This window comes from Myotis nattereri (genome assembly GCF_964212035.1).
Source record: "Myotis nattereri genome assembly, chromosome: 9".
NCBI lineage: Eukaryota > Metazoa > Chordata > Mammalia > Chiroptera > Vespertilionidae > Myotis > Myotis nattereri.
The window spans coordinates 2,785,480-2,798,009 of record NC_138084.1 but is presented as its reverse complement, the minus strand read 5'-3'; the positions used below and the strand labels follow the sequence as shown (position 1 = coordinate 2,798,009).

At 66.9% G+C, this 12,530-nt stretch overlaps 1 protein-coding gene across 3 annotated transcripts in view; it reads right to left on the bottom strand.

Moving 5' to 3' along the window:
- Positions 1 to 12,530, bottom strand: part of MYRF (myelin regulatory factor) — a gene marked incomplete at its 5' end in the record, with an annotated part of 31,590 nt that overhangs the window by 6,984 nt on the left and 12,076 nt on the right. For all 3 annotated transcript variants that reach the window (XM_081099538.1, XM_081099537.1, XM_081099539.1), the window contains 16 exons: positions 157 to 245; positions 475 to 547; positions 620 to 780; positions 1,212 to 1,321; positions 1,810 to 1,921; positions 2,150 to 2,350; positions 2,710 to 2,800; positions 3,213 to 3,323; positions 3,500 to 3,572; positions 4,706 to 4,905; positions 6,443 to 6,566; positions 6,656 to 6,906; positions 8,086 to 8,365; positions 9,214 to 9,275; positions 11,908 to 12,171; positions 12,341 to 12,428. In XM_081099538.1, the coding sequence (XP_080955664.1) occupies positions 157 to 245; positions 475 to 547; positions 620 to 780; positions 1,212 to 1,321; positions 1,810 to 1,921; positions 2,150 to 2,350; positions 2,710 to 2,800; positions 3,213 to 3,323; positions 3,500 to 3,572; positions 4,706 to 4,905; positions 6,443 to 6,566; positions 6,656 to 6,906; positions 8,086 to 8,365; positions 9,214 to 9,275; positions 11,908 to 12,171; positions 12,341 to 12,428 (2,290 nt within the window). The remainder of the gene's footprint in view (positions 1 to 156; positions 246 to 474; positions 548 to 619; positions 781 to 1,211; positions 1,322 to 1,809; positions 1,922 to 2,149; positions 2,351 to 2,709; positions 2,801 to 3,212; positions 3,324 to 3,499; positions 3,573 to 4,705; positions 4,906 to 6,442; positions 6,567 to 6,655; positions 6,907 to 8,085; positions 8,366 to 9,213; positions 9,276 to 11,907; positions 12,172 to 12,340; positions 12,429 to 12,530) is intronic.

The window sequence follows — 12,530 nt, the reverse complement described above, 5'->3', positions numbered from 1 at the left end:
CCCCAGGGGGACGGGACAGAATGAGGCAGCCCACCCCCTTCCCCAGGACCTCAGGGACTCTCCCAGGCCCTGCCTTCCTCTTCCCCAGGCCTGGGCCCGTGAGCAGCCCAGCTCCCCCAGCCAGCCACCCCGCCCGGAGCCTGTGGCACAAGTCACCTGAAGGCCATGACCACCACCAGGGCGATGATGGTCCCCTGCAGGAAGCGCTGGCTGACGCAGGCCTGCTCCGGGACCACAGACGGCGGCTGAGGAAAAGGGAAGAAGCAGAAGAGGCCCAGACTTAGGGAGCCCATGGCCTTACCCACTGGGGTGCTGCTGGAGGTAGGGGTGCCAGGAGGGCTCATTCCCATGGGGGCAGAGGCAGAGGAAGGGAAAGCAGGGCTGGGCGGGCCTGAGGGTCCCTGAGCCTGGAGAGCGGCCGGCAGGAAAGGAAGCCGTGGGGAGGGGAGGCCCCGGTCAACCTGCCCACCTTACCTTGCTGGCCACCTTGGGGGGCCTCTTCTTGTGGGGGACGCTGCCTGCCCGGCTGAACTGGCTCCCTGTGTGGCTGCAGCAAGAGGGTCAGGGTCAGAGGTGGCCCTGGGGCGCGGGTCTGCCCTCCCCCGCCCCGCGCCCCCACCTGAAGGCGCCGGCGCTGCCCGTGGACTTGAAGCTGTCCAGGCGCCGCAGCTGGGCCAGCTTGTGGCTCCAGCGCTCCAGCTCGTCGATGCGCGTCTCCAGGTTGTCGGTCAGCTTGCACAGCTCCTTCACGGCCCCCACGTTCTCCATGAAGATGCGCTCCTGGCGCAGGCAACAGGCCAGTGTGTGTGTGTGTGGGGGGGGGGGGCCATGCTGCCTCGGACAGCCTCCGCCCGGCGCCCCCTGCCCTCCCCACCCCGGCACCGGCCCGGCTCCTCACACTGCACCACCTCACCGCGCAGCCGAGGCCAGAACACGCCACCTGCGCCTTGCAGCCCGGCCCTCGCCAGGGAAGTTACAACAAACCGCAATAAGCCGCGTGTCGGGGCCTCGCAATAGCCGCGAGGACGCCTGAGCGCTGCTCTGGCCGCCCTGCCCTGAGGAGGGAGCCCTCCGCGAGGCTCCTCTGGCCCAGCCTCCCGCCCCAGGCTCCCCCTCCGCCCTCCGCCCTCCGCGGGATGAGAGAGGGCTGGGCTGCTCCCGCTGCACCGGTGCCCAGCCTCCTTGGAGGGGTGACCCGCCCCTCTGCCCACCTTGTTCACCACCAGAAAGTTCTCGATGGTCTTCCCGTTGGCAAAGACCACGGCGCCGGCATCCTTCACGGCCTCCGGCAGCACCTCCTTCACCTCCTGGGCGATGACCCCTGGGGAGGGACGAGCCAGGTGTGTGTGGAACCGAGGGGTGGGGGTGGGGGGACCTAGTGGAAGGGGGCTGGGGCAGCGGGCGCAGTTCCGGGCGCTAGAGATCTGGGCTCCCAGGAGCCTCGAAGCAGGGCGCCACGGGCCCGTGTTCGCAGGGTAGCAGTTCCAGGGCCAAGGTGTGGGGCTCCCCTGGCTGGGGGAGGGGCGGGTCCCTGGGAGTCAGAATCCCAGGGGAGGGGGCAGGGACCCCGGGGGGTGGGGGGCGGTGAAGGCAGGGTTCATCCAGGGCAGAGTAGCGAGGATCCCCGGGCACGATTCCCCGACTTCCAGTGTCCAGGCCGGAGGCCCCGGGGCTGAGGGGGAGTTCCAGGGGTCCAGGGGAGGGTTCCCGGAGGGGTTCCCGGGTGGAGGTTTCTAGAAGACCCGCACAGCATTACCAGGGGACAGGGCAGGGTTCCCGGGTCCCCCGACTCCAGCCTCAGGGCCTTACCCGTCTCTGGCGCCGAGGCCTCGATGCCCGCGGTGGCGGCGAACTCGGGCTTGTATCTGTAGTGCACCAGGCGCATGCGCGAGATCCTCTTCAGCTGCTCCGTGGTGTCCACCTGCGGGAGCCAGGCCTGAGCCGGAACCCCTCCCTCCTGGCCGCCGGGAGCGCCCCAGGACCAAGAGGCTGCAGGGTGGAGGGGAGACCCTGCTTCCAGGATCCCTGGGTCCTGAGATCCAGGCTCAGCCCCCCCCCCCCCCCCCGACTCCCCCTCCTCCCCTCCACCCCCGCCCGCTCCCCTCACCCCTGGGAGCTCAGCTGTCCCCACCCCCAGCCGCAGCCCCACCTCCTGCACGTGCTCCTTGGCCCGAAGGTCCGACGGGTGCATGAGTGAGCCCATGACCTTGACGTTGCCGTGCACGACCAGCGCCTCATCGGGACGGTCCGTGTTGATGCCCACGCGGCCGTGGTGGAAGACCGTGTCGGGCACCTGTGCCCGCTGCCACAGCACGTCACTGTCGCTCTCAAACTGGCCTGGGTTGGAGGCCTAGGCGCGTTGGGGTTGGATTGATCAGTGCCGGGGGGTGGAGACCTGCAGGCCCCTGGGTAAGGGGGCACCCGCCCCTCCAGCTCCAGCCAGGGCTCCTCACCCCGCTATGCCTAAGCTGTCCCTCCCGCGGCGGCAGTTCTCAGTTACTTGTGGGACTTGGGGAAGCCCCCAGGCCTGTCCCCTTCCTCCCTTTAGGAGACGCCAGGCCCGGAGAGGGGGGAGCCTTGCCCAAGGCCACACCGCCAGGGCCCAGCGGGACTCTGACTCCCCACTGACCCGGGATTCCTCCCGGGTGCTTTTCTCCCAGCTCTGGGGGGGCGGGGGGGCCCTCAAGCCCCTGGGGGAGGTGCCCTCACCCGCACGATGATGCGCTCGGAGATCTGGGCGGCCAGCGTGTAGTTCTGATTCTGTGCGTGGGCCTGGAGGGCCACCACCAGCATGAAGTACCTGCGCACACCGCGGTCTCAGCGGCCCCCCGCGGTCTCGGCGGCCCCACGGCCCTGCCCCCCTCCCCCCCAGGTCAGAGGCACAGTGCACGGCACTACCCGCTCAGTTGTCCCCCCCACAGCTCCCAGCACCCCAGGAAGTGGCATGAACGTCCCATCCTAGAGGAAGAACCTGAGTCTCCACTAGGGGGCAGCGTTTCCCCAGGACCCACAGCGGGTTCCCAGCCCAGGAGCCAGGCTTCCGCGCTCCCACCCTGAGTCAGTTAAGGGCCGAGTTTCAGGTTCCTGGACGACGGGTGGGTGTGTGGGGCTCTGTGCCTGGCATGCCACACGGGGCGGCACCTTCCTGGCCGCCTCCAGCAATGGGGGGGGGGGGCGGCGGGGGGCTCCGGGGCGGGGGTCCAGCCGCTCACCTCTGGTCAGGGTTGGGCTTGCCCTTCTTGCGCATGTTGTTGGCCGTGGTCTCGCTGAAGTGCAAGCGCCCCACAGTCACCTTCGTGACCTGCTCAGGGGGCAGGCTGACCCTGCGGAGAAGGGCAGGACACTCAGGGGGCAGGCAGGGGGCGGGGAGAGCCAGGCCACAAGGGGGCACCCAGGTGTGGGGGGTGGATGTTGTGGGTGCCCGCCTAGCCCCCCTCAGCTCCCAAGCCAGCTGCGGGGCCAGCCCTCCCAGAGGCCACCCCCAAGGTCACACACTCACGTGACAGGGTTGAAGGGCCGCTTGCTTCGGTCCGACTGCGACTGCTCGATGTTGATGGACTGGTTCAGGGCCTCTAGCTGGGGAGGAGCAGGGCCAGTGAGCCCTCAGGGCCGGGGGTCCCCCCACCCCCACCCCATCCTGGCCCCCTTCACCTCTCAGCCCGGCCCGGCCCAGCTGGAGCTCAGGGGGAAACAGAGGCACCGCCTCCCCTCAGCCTGGCTTCCCCATAAACTCAGGTCCCTCTCCTACACAGCCGCACCCCCAGACCCCCACCCACACCCCTGCCCGCCTCTGTGCATGCTGGGGCAGACACTCCACGGCACACGGCACCTCACAGCCCCCAGTCCGCGCCCACACGCCCCCAGCCTGAGCACACCCCAAACCGGCCTCCACAAACACCCACTCACACCCAGCCTGTCACTCCAGCCCCTCCCATGTCCCCTGGACCCCCCCATGACACTGAAGGAGGCACACCCTGCCCCCCCCCCCCCCCCCGCACTCCCAGGGAGCGCATGGGCTCAAATTCACTAGGGTTGTGCTGGGGAGGGGGCCTAGGGCGTGGCCTCCAGGTCAAGATGGGCCTCAGGGCAAGTCTCCTAGGACAGTGGCGGCAGCAGAGTGGACGGTGAGGCCAGGGAGCAGGCAGCCAGGGGAGGAGGTGGGATGGGCGCTGGGAGGGTGGCCCATTCACTGGGCTGTGAATGGGCACAGCGGTCCGGGCACAGCCAATGGCAGGGCCAGACCCGAAGGCCTTTGTGGGCTGAGCTCAGAAGTCCTGGCAAAGGGGGGGTGGGGGGTGGGGGGCTGTGGAGGAAGGGGGAGGGTCATGCCCGCCTGGGCCTCCGGTGGAGCCTGAGTTGGGAGCCAGAGTGGAAGCTGCTGTGGGGGTGGCCTGGTCCAGGGGGAGGGGGCAGCAGAGTCTGGTGCATGACGAGGTGTGAGCAAGTGGGCCCCGGCTTTATGGCCTGAGCCCCCGTCCTGAGAAGGGAGCCCCGGAGGAAGGGGGGGTTCATTTCAGGCGCGGTCAGGAGAGGGGTCTTGGCTGGGGACACAGACCTGGGGCAGGGTGGAGAAGGACACGGGAGCCCCACGGTTCAGGCTCAGGGGCATCACCGGGGCAGGACGGAGGCAGGGGTGGGGGTGGACGTGGCGTGAGGGCTCCTCCCTGGCTTCCGGCCCGCTGTGCCCGCTGGCCGGGCCCCACACCTGCCTTCACGCCGTGCAGCTTCAGGTAGAAGCAGTCGAGGGGCTTGAGGCCCTCGGGCGTCTTCACGAACTTGGGCTCGCCCAGCATGCCGATGTACACCGTCACCTGGAAGTGGTTCTTCTTCTGGCACACGAACGCGTCGTCGCCCACTGAGAAGTTGAAGCCCTTGTCGGCGTCCACGCGGTAGGTGAGCATGGGCCTGGGCGGGCAGGGCAGGCGCTCAGCGGGGCCCCGGCCGGGCCTGGAGCGTCTGTCCCCCCCACACCGGCAGGCCGATTTCCTACCCCAAACCCCAGATCACGGGGCTGCCCCCGCTTCTCAGAAATGGAAACTGAGTCCCGGGAGGATTTGGGCTCAGGCCTGCCACCCCCTCGGTCACTCTTCTTTCCTCTACGTGCCTGGGACCAACCACGCTGGGGAGGAGGGAAACAGGGCCAGAGAGCTGAGCCCACCAGATGGGAGGGGACTTCTGGGGGGGCTTGGGGGCCCCTCACCACACTTGATTCCTCCCTGTAACACTTCCGAAGCCCCCGCCCTCGTGGGAGATGGGGTTAGAGGGGATGGTCTGCAGAGCCTCACTGGGCTGACAGCTGGTAGCCATGGAAACGGTGGAACCAGGCGCCAGGAGCTGGCCCAGCCCCTGCCCACAGGCTCCCTCCAGCCCCCAAACATCTTCATTCTGACTCCTGTATGCTTGGGGGGGGGGGGCAGTCTGGGCAGCTGGACCCAGCCTCAATTTACTCATCTGTTGCTGAGCAAGTGTTCTAAGTCTGTGCCCTTTGGGGGACCTCCAGGTGGCAGGAAAGAGAGCGATTACAGCGTGGCCAGGCACAAGCAGTGCCCCCCAGGCCCGTGCCTGCCTGGAGGAAGCTGGGCAGGGAGAATGGCTCCAAGCGGCGGGAAAAGGACTCCGGGCCTGTAATGTCGACGGGAAGGCCCAGGGCTCCCCGCTTCTCCCTCCTGGGGCCCCGCCCACCTGACTGCGCCAGAGAAACACCCAGGAAGTGCCCGGGCCACACTGGAGCCACAGCTGCCAGCTTCCTGGCCTTGGGGGCCTGGGGTGGCAGGGCTGGCCCAGAACTAGGAGTGGGGGTCTGCACCAGGCCATAGGGGCTGGACCCCCAAACACCTCCCCTCAACCCTGGCAGGGTCTCAAGGGCCCCTTCAGCCACCAGAGCAATGGACAGCCCCTAGGCTTCTGGGTAGGAGTCCCACAGAGCCCGGGTGCCCGACTCCAGGAGGCTGGTCTCAGCTGTGACAGGGCCCACGCCCAGCCACCCTGCCCAGGCCTGGCCAGGCCTGGCCATGTCCAAGCGAGTTGCGGGGGCCACACTTTCAGCCCTCGCCGGACCCCGCGCGAGCTAGGGGCGCGTCCCAGTGCTCCTGGCCAGGCCGGGGAGCTGAGCCGGGTGGGTGCTGAGGAAGGGCGAAGAATCCAGGCAGCCTCTGACCAGTCCCCCGCTCCTCCCGGGAGGGTCTGCGGGAAGGGCCTCCTAACACTCAGCTTCCTGCTACCTTCCTGGAATGCAGCAGGAGGAGGGGGAGGGGCAGGGGAGGAGGCGCCCCGATTCGCCCCTCCCTGGCAGGCACCACCTTCTTCAGGAACCCTGAGCACTGTCCCAGCTCTGCCCCGGCCCGGCTGCTCTCCTGTAAGTGGGCCACCTGGTCCCCAGTGTGCTCCAGGCCCTGCTCTGGGACCCCGGCGCCAGGCGGGCGGGGGCGCGCAGCTCACTCACAGCTCCTTGTAGTTGGCGTCGTACAGGGTGGCCCACTTGTTCTGCTGATGTGGTTGCCACTTGATGGACTGGTAGTTGGGGTCCAGGTAGGAGCCACTGAGGCTGTCATTGTCCTGCAGGAGACCTGAAGGGGGGAATGCTATGTGGGCCCCGCGCCCCGCTCCCCAACCTGAAGGGCCGCCCCCGGCAGGGCCCCGCAGGCCAGCCTCGTACCTGGCGAGGGGGCACCTGGCGGGTGCCAAGGCGGTGTCTGGACCCGGGCGATGCTGAGAGGCAAGGAGCCAGGGCCTGGGGAGAGGGGGCCCTGGGGAGGCCAGGGCGGGGAGGGGGCTCGCTGGGGGTGCGCGGGCAGGGCGGTCACGGTTCCAGGCTCCTGTTTGATCATTCCGTTCAGCATCTGGGCATTGAGGGTGTTGGGGGGCGATTCCGAGTGCTTCCTCTTCTTGGAGGGGTGTGTGGGGAGCCTGAAGGGACAGAGGTGTGCGCCATGGGGGGCTGGCTCCCCCTGAGCCCCTCCCCCTAGGCAGTGCCCAGCCTCTCTCTCCACCGTTTCTGCCGGATATGCCCAGCCCGGAGGACACCTCCTGCAGGAAGCCCCCCGGCTTGGCCTCCGCAGGGCTCCCCATCACTCTGTGCTGCATTCCCTGGTTCCGCACCCACCCTACCCCTGAACTGTGGAAGCCAGGCGGCAGGAGCCACACCGGACTTGCCCGTGTGTCCCTATCGCACCGCAAGGGGCCTGGCACACGGAGGGCTCAGAACCGGGGAGTGAGGAGGCTGTCCTCCCCTGCACTGTCACCTACGTCACCCCGTGTTACCCCCAGGGGAGCCTCTGCAGAGCACCCCACGGGCCACAGAGGCAGGAAGGAGCGTTTCCTGGAGCGGGGCTGAAATGTGGGGGGCTGCACAGCACCCCTTCTCCTGTTTGACCAAAAGGTTTGGCAGCGGAATCTTTCCTTGAACTAAATCTCTCAGGAGATACCAACAGGGAGCCCGGCCAGTGTGGCTCAGTGGTTGAGCATCGACCTATGAACCAGGAGGTCAGGGTTCGATTCCCGGTCAGGGCACATGCCTGGGTTGCAGGCTTGGTCCCCAGAAGGGGGTGTGCAGGAGGCAGCTGGTCAATGAGTCTCTCTGATCATTGATGTTTCTGTCTCTTTCTCCCTCTCCCTATTTGAAATCAATAAAGATATATATATATATTTAAATCTCAGTGTGTAAAACTAAAATGGCAATTCTGCAGGTTGGAGGCAGAGCAGGGAGCTCGGGTCCATGCCTGGCACCTCCTCAGAGCCGAGGGCTCCATGCGGCTGGGAAGTCACCGGCGCTGGGGACAGCACAGCCCAGGTGCAAATCTCCCCTCTGTCCTTCCCAGTTCCGTGACCTAGAGCCCAGGTTCCCAGACGGACAACGGGGGTGGCCACGCCTGCCCAGCAAGGCAGTCGTGAGCACTTGGCCGTGTCTGGAATACCTGCTACCTTGCTGGGCACATGCGGACACACATACCCTGACCCCGTGTCCTGGGGTCTGAGCCTCCTGCCCTTCCTGGGTTTGCCCCGTGCCCACCTCCACCTCTGTCCTGCCTGCTGCTCCCTGACCCCCCACCTCATCTTCCCACCCGGGGAGGGGGAGCCCCGTCTTACTCAGCTCCATGTTGCTGCAGCAGCTGGTGCAGCATCTGGGATTGCTGCGTGTGGTGCAGGTCGGCGGGCACCAGCCCCTGCCCCATGGCAGCATAGGGGGGCATCGGGGGCTCCGCCTTCATGTACAGGTCCCGCTGGAGGACGGAGTAGTGAGGTGGGGGTAGCGGAGGCGGTGGGGGGCCTGGCAGGTGGGCTGGGGGTGGGGGCAGGTGCTCCAGGCGGGAGGGCCCTCCCACGTGGCACAGGGTCTCGGGGGTGATGGTGCGCAGGAGGTGAGGGTCTGCGGAGAGAAGGGGGCAGGCATCAGACACCTGCCGGGGCACCAGCTCTCCCTGGCCTGGGTCTCCCCATTCCCGCCTCTGCCGGGCCAAGCCTGGGGCTGCCCTCCCACCAAGCCCATGTGGGAGGAGGCCTGGGCAGCTCAAGGCTGGCCACTAGAGGCCTGGGCAGGGAGGCAGGCCCCGGCCCAGGGGGTGTGCGGCCTTTCACCCCACTTTAGCCAGCTCCTTCCACTGGGCCCGGCTGGGAACCGGCTCCCTGGGGAAGACCCCACATCCCAGCTCCTCCCCGGGCCCCCGGAAGGAGTCTCCTGAGACCCCCAGGGCAGGCCCGTGGCAGCATCCTCCCGCCAGCCCCCCACCAGGCCCCCGGCAGCCCCCCAGCCCGAGCGGGGAGGCCAGCTGCCTCTGTCCCCGGGAGGCATTCCAGAGATGTTTGGTAAGATAAACAGAACTCTTGACCCCTCTCTGGGCGTGGGGAGACTGCTGCCCGTGATCCTTCTGCCTTTGGCCACCTGGGGGCCACGGCACCCCGCGCACCCCCAGGGCGAGGTGGGCCTGGAGCTGGGGAGGCCTTCCCAAGCCGTCCACTTACCGCCGAAGGGCGCATCCATGATGGCGCCGGCGGGCAGGCGGTGGCATCGCCGGAGGGACACTCGCTTGGGGCAGGGCTGGCTCCCCACCCGCCCGCGGGGAAACAATGGGCAGCGCCCGCCCGAGTATTTGACCAGCGATAATGTGGCCTGTGGGGCAGCGCTGGCCCCCTCCCTCCGCGCTCCCTCCCTCCCGATAAGGCCGCCCCAACCACTTGCCCCAGCCCCGGGGGGAGGGCGGTGCCCGCTAGACTCACCATTCACCTGCTGGGGGGAGTAGGCCTCCGAGCCCGAGTCCGGGGGGGAGTCAGGCAGCGTGCTGTGGGAGAGGGAGGGGTGTCGGGGTGCAGTTCCTCGGGGGCCGGGCCCAGGGACCCCGAGGCGGAGGCAGCCAGGTCTCCTCACTCCCACCCGCGGGGCATTGCTCTGCACCAGTCACCTCGGGGTGCCTGGCAGTTATTGGGGGTGGGGGAGTCTTGGGCTCTTGCCCAGCATTGCCTCAGACCTACTGGGCACTTGGGGGCCCGTCACCAGTGTCCCTCATGATGGCATCGGCATTCAGGGCTCTGTCCCCAGGCGAGGGCCCAAGCCTGCCCCCCCTGCCTTTGCCCATTGACGCCCCCACTTCCTGGAAACGCAGGGCCCTCGGGGGGCTGGGAGGGCCTGGGGGGCTGTCCCACCAGGGGCAGGTGTGGACGGGCAGGGAGCCAGCTCGGCGGGGCCTGGCTGTATTCTTTTCTTGCAGGTTTGGTGTTATCAGCGGTTCGAGCAAAAGAACAAACTCGACCCCGAGAGGTCAGCACGTCCTGCATGAGGCCTGCGCTGCCACCCGGGGGGCCGCTCTCTGGCCATCCCCGGTCCCCAGTCGGGAGAGACTGCCACCGCTGTGCCCAGCCACATGGACACGGCCTGGGCGGACCCCAGAGTGCCCACGCTCCAGGACAAGCCACCTGCCCACCCCCCCAGCCACGTGAGGAGGCCGGAAAGTGCTAAGTGGCGGGGGCTGACCCTCCCTGAGGCCCTCACTGCGGACCGGGCCTCTCCAGCCCCACGGCCGGCCTCCCCGCATCCCCTGACGGCGGCCTTGGGTGTCTCCAGTGGGCCAGGGCCCTTCGCACCCTCCGAGCCCTGCCCCTGAGGCCCCACAGCGCCTCGTGCTCCTTCCGCCCGCTCCTCCAGGAGCTCTCAGCCCGCCACACGGTGGTTCAGGATGGAGGACGCCCTCCCCGCCGAGACCGCGGTTCCACAGCCGGGCGGGCCCTGCCTGTCTTGTTTACCTTCTAGAACAGGGCCTGGCAGGGGCGGGGCAGTGAAGGGCCCAGGCACAGAGGCCGGTGTGGCTCTGGACAAGGCCTTTCCCTCCCATTAGGGCACCTGCGTGATGCCCTAGCCAGTTTGGCTCAGTGGATAGAGCAGTGGTTCTCAACCTTCCTCATGCCGCGACCCTTTCATACAGCTCCTCATGTTGTGGGGACCCCCAACCATAACATTATTTTCGTTGCTACTTCATCACTGTCATGTTGCTACTGTTATGAATCGTCATGTAAATATCTGATATGCAGGATGTACTTTCATTGTTACAAATTGAACATCATTAAAGCATCGTGATTCATCACAAAAACAATATGTAATTATATATGTGTTTTCCGATGGTCTCAGGCGACCCCTGTGAAAGGGTCCTTCGACCCCCAAAGGGGTCGCGACCCACAGGTTGAGAACCGCTGGGATAGAGCATCGGCCTGCAGACTGAAGGGTCCCAGGTTCGATTCCGGTTAAGGGCACCTGCCCAGGTTGCAGGCTCGATCCCCAGTGGGGGGCGTGCAGGAAGCAGCCAATCAGTGACTCTCTCTCATCACTGATGTTTCTCTCTCTCTCCCTTCCTCTCTGAAATCAATAAAAATATATTAAAAAAGAACCTGCGTGAGGACCAGCGGAGCTTCCCTCCCGGGCAGTTCCCGGGCCGGTGGATGAGCTCACACAGCGGGCGCTGCTTACACATTAGCGCTCTCCCTGCCTCCCTTCCCTTCGGGTCCAGGCCTCAAGCCCTCGAGCAGCTCAGCCCTGACACCCAGCTCGCCCTGCTGCCCAACCCGTAAGCCGGGAGACGGCGGCGGTGCCTCCCGCATGGCTCCCCATTTCCACAGCGCCTGGAGGGGAGCATTGGGGCTCACTTTACAGGGAAGACCCTGGGGCTGACCCCTAATCAGGCTGTCGCTAGGGACCCTCTGACATGGGCGGGAGGGTCTAGGACAGCCGTGGGCAAACTATGGCCCGCGGGCCGGATCCGGCCCGTTTGAAATGAATAAAATTATTGAAAAAAAAGACGGCACCCTTTTATGTAATGATGTTTACTTTGAATTTATATTAGTTCACACAAACACTCCATCCATGCTTTTGTTCCGGCCCTCCGGTCCAGTTTAAGAACCCATTGTGGCCCTTGAGTCAAAAAGTTTGCCCACCCCTGGTCTAGGAGGCAGCTGGGGTGGAGCATGGGGTCCCACATCTGCACATCAGTCAGCTCCCTGCAACCACAGCAAATGGCGGCTAAATGCATGGCTGAGTGGACAGGGCCGCGCAGTGAGGGGAGTTTGCGTGTCTGCGTACGTACACACGTGTAGGTGTGCACATGTGTGTAGGTGGTCCTGTGAATGTAAACAGTTGTGAATGTAAACACCAGTCTCCCCCACTCCTGTCCACTCTGCACACAGCTCTCAGAGATTCTTCCAGCACCTCCGTCAGCCCTCACCCCTCCTCTGCTCAGAGCCCTGCGTGCCGCCCATGGCTCAGCCTGGCCCTCGTCCTACCCACCTTACCTGCCCACTGGGCAGCCCGACCACCACGGCCAGGCCTTGGCCAGCTCCTCCCAGACCCACGGTCACTGGCCCGACGCCCTGCCTGCCCCGGGTCCCTGCTTCTAACCCCCCACACGCTCGCTCCCTGCCCTCACTCACCCTGGGGCATAGGGAGCCTTGGGCTCTGCCTTGATGGGGGGCCCAGAGCCCCCCAGGAAGGGCTTGGGAGCGGCGCCCATGCCATTGTTGTTGTTGCAGTTGAGCGGGGCGCTGTAGCTCGGGGGAGGGAGGGGGCCATGGCGCCCCGGGGAGGGTCCACCCCCAGGTGGGCTCAGGTGGAGGACCCCGCTGGAGCCCGGGATGGCCGGCTGCCCGTGGGCGTAGGAGGCGGTACTGGCTGGAGCAGAGATGTCGGGGAAGCAGCTGCGGAGAAGGGGGCAAGCTCAGCGCCAGCCAGGACCCCGGAGCCCCACCCGCAAGGCAGGCTGCGGGGTCAGCCTGTCCCAGGCAGGGCCTGTCACCTCCTAGGTAGAGGCGAGGCCGGAGGGCAGGGCGGGAGGCGGGCAGGGCGGGAGGCGGGCCGGGCACTCACAGGTCCGAGGCGTCCTCCTTGCTGATGTACTCCTCCAGGATGCTGGTGTCGATGTTGGAGGGCTCCAGGGCCCCGCTGAGGTCGTGGCCTGCGGGGAGGGGCAGACGTGAGCCGGGAGCGGTGGCCTCCGGGCCCAGCCCTCCAGCTCACCCCAGGCGGGGTCTCCTCCCCACCCATGCACACCCCTGTG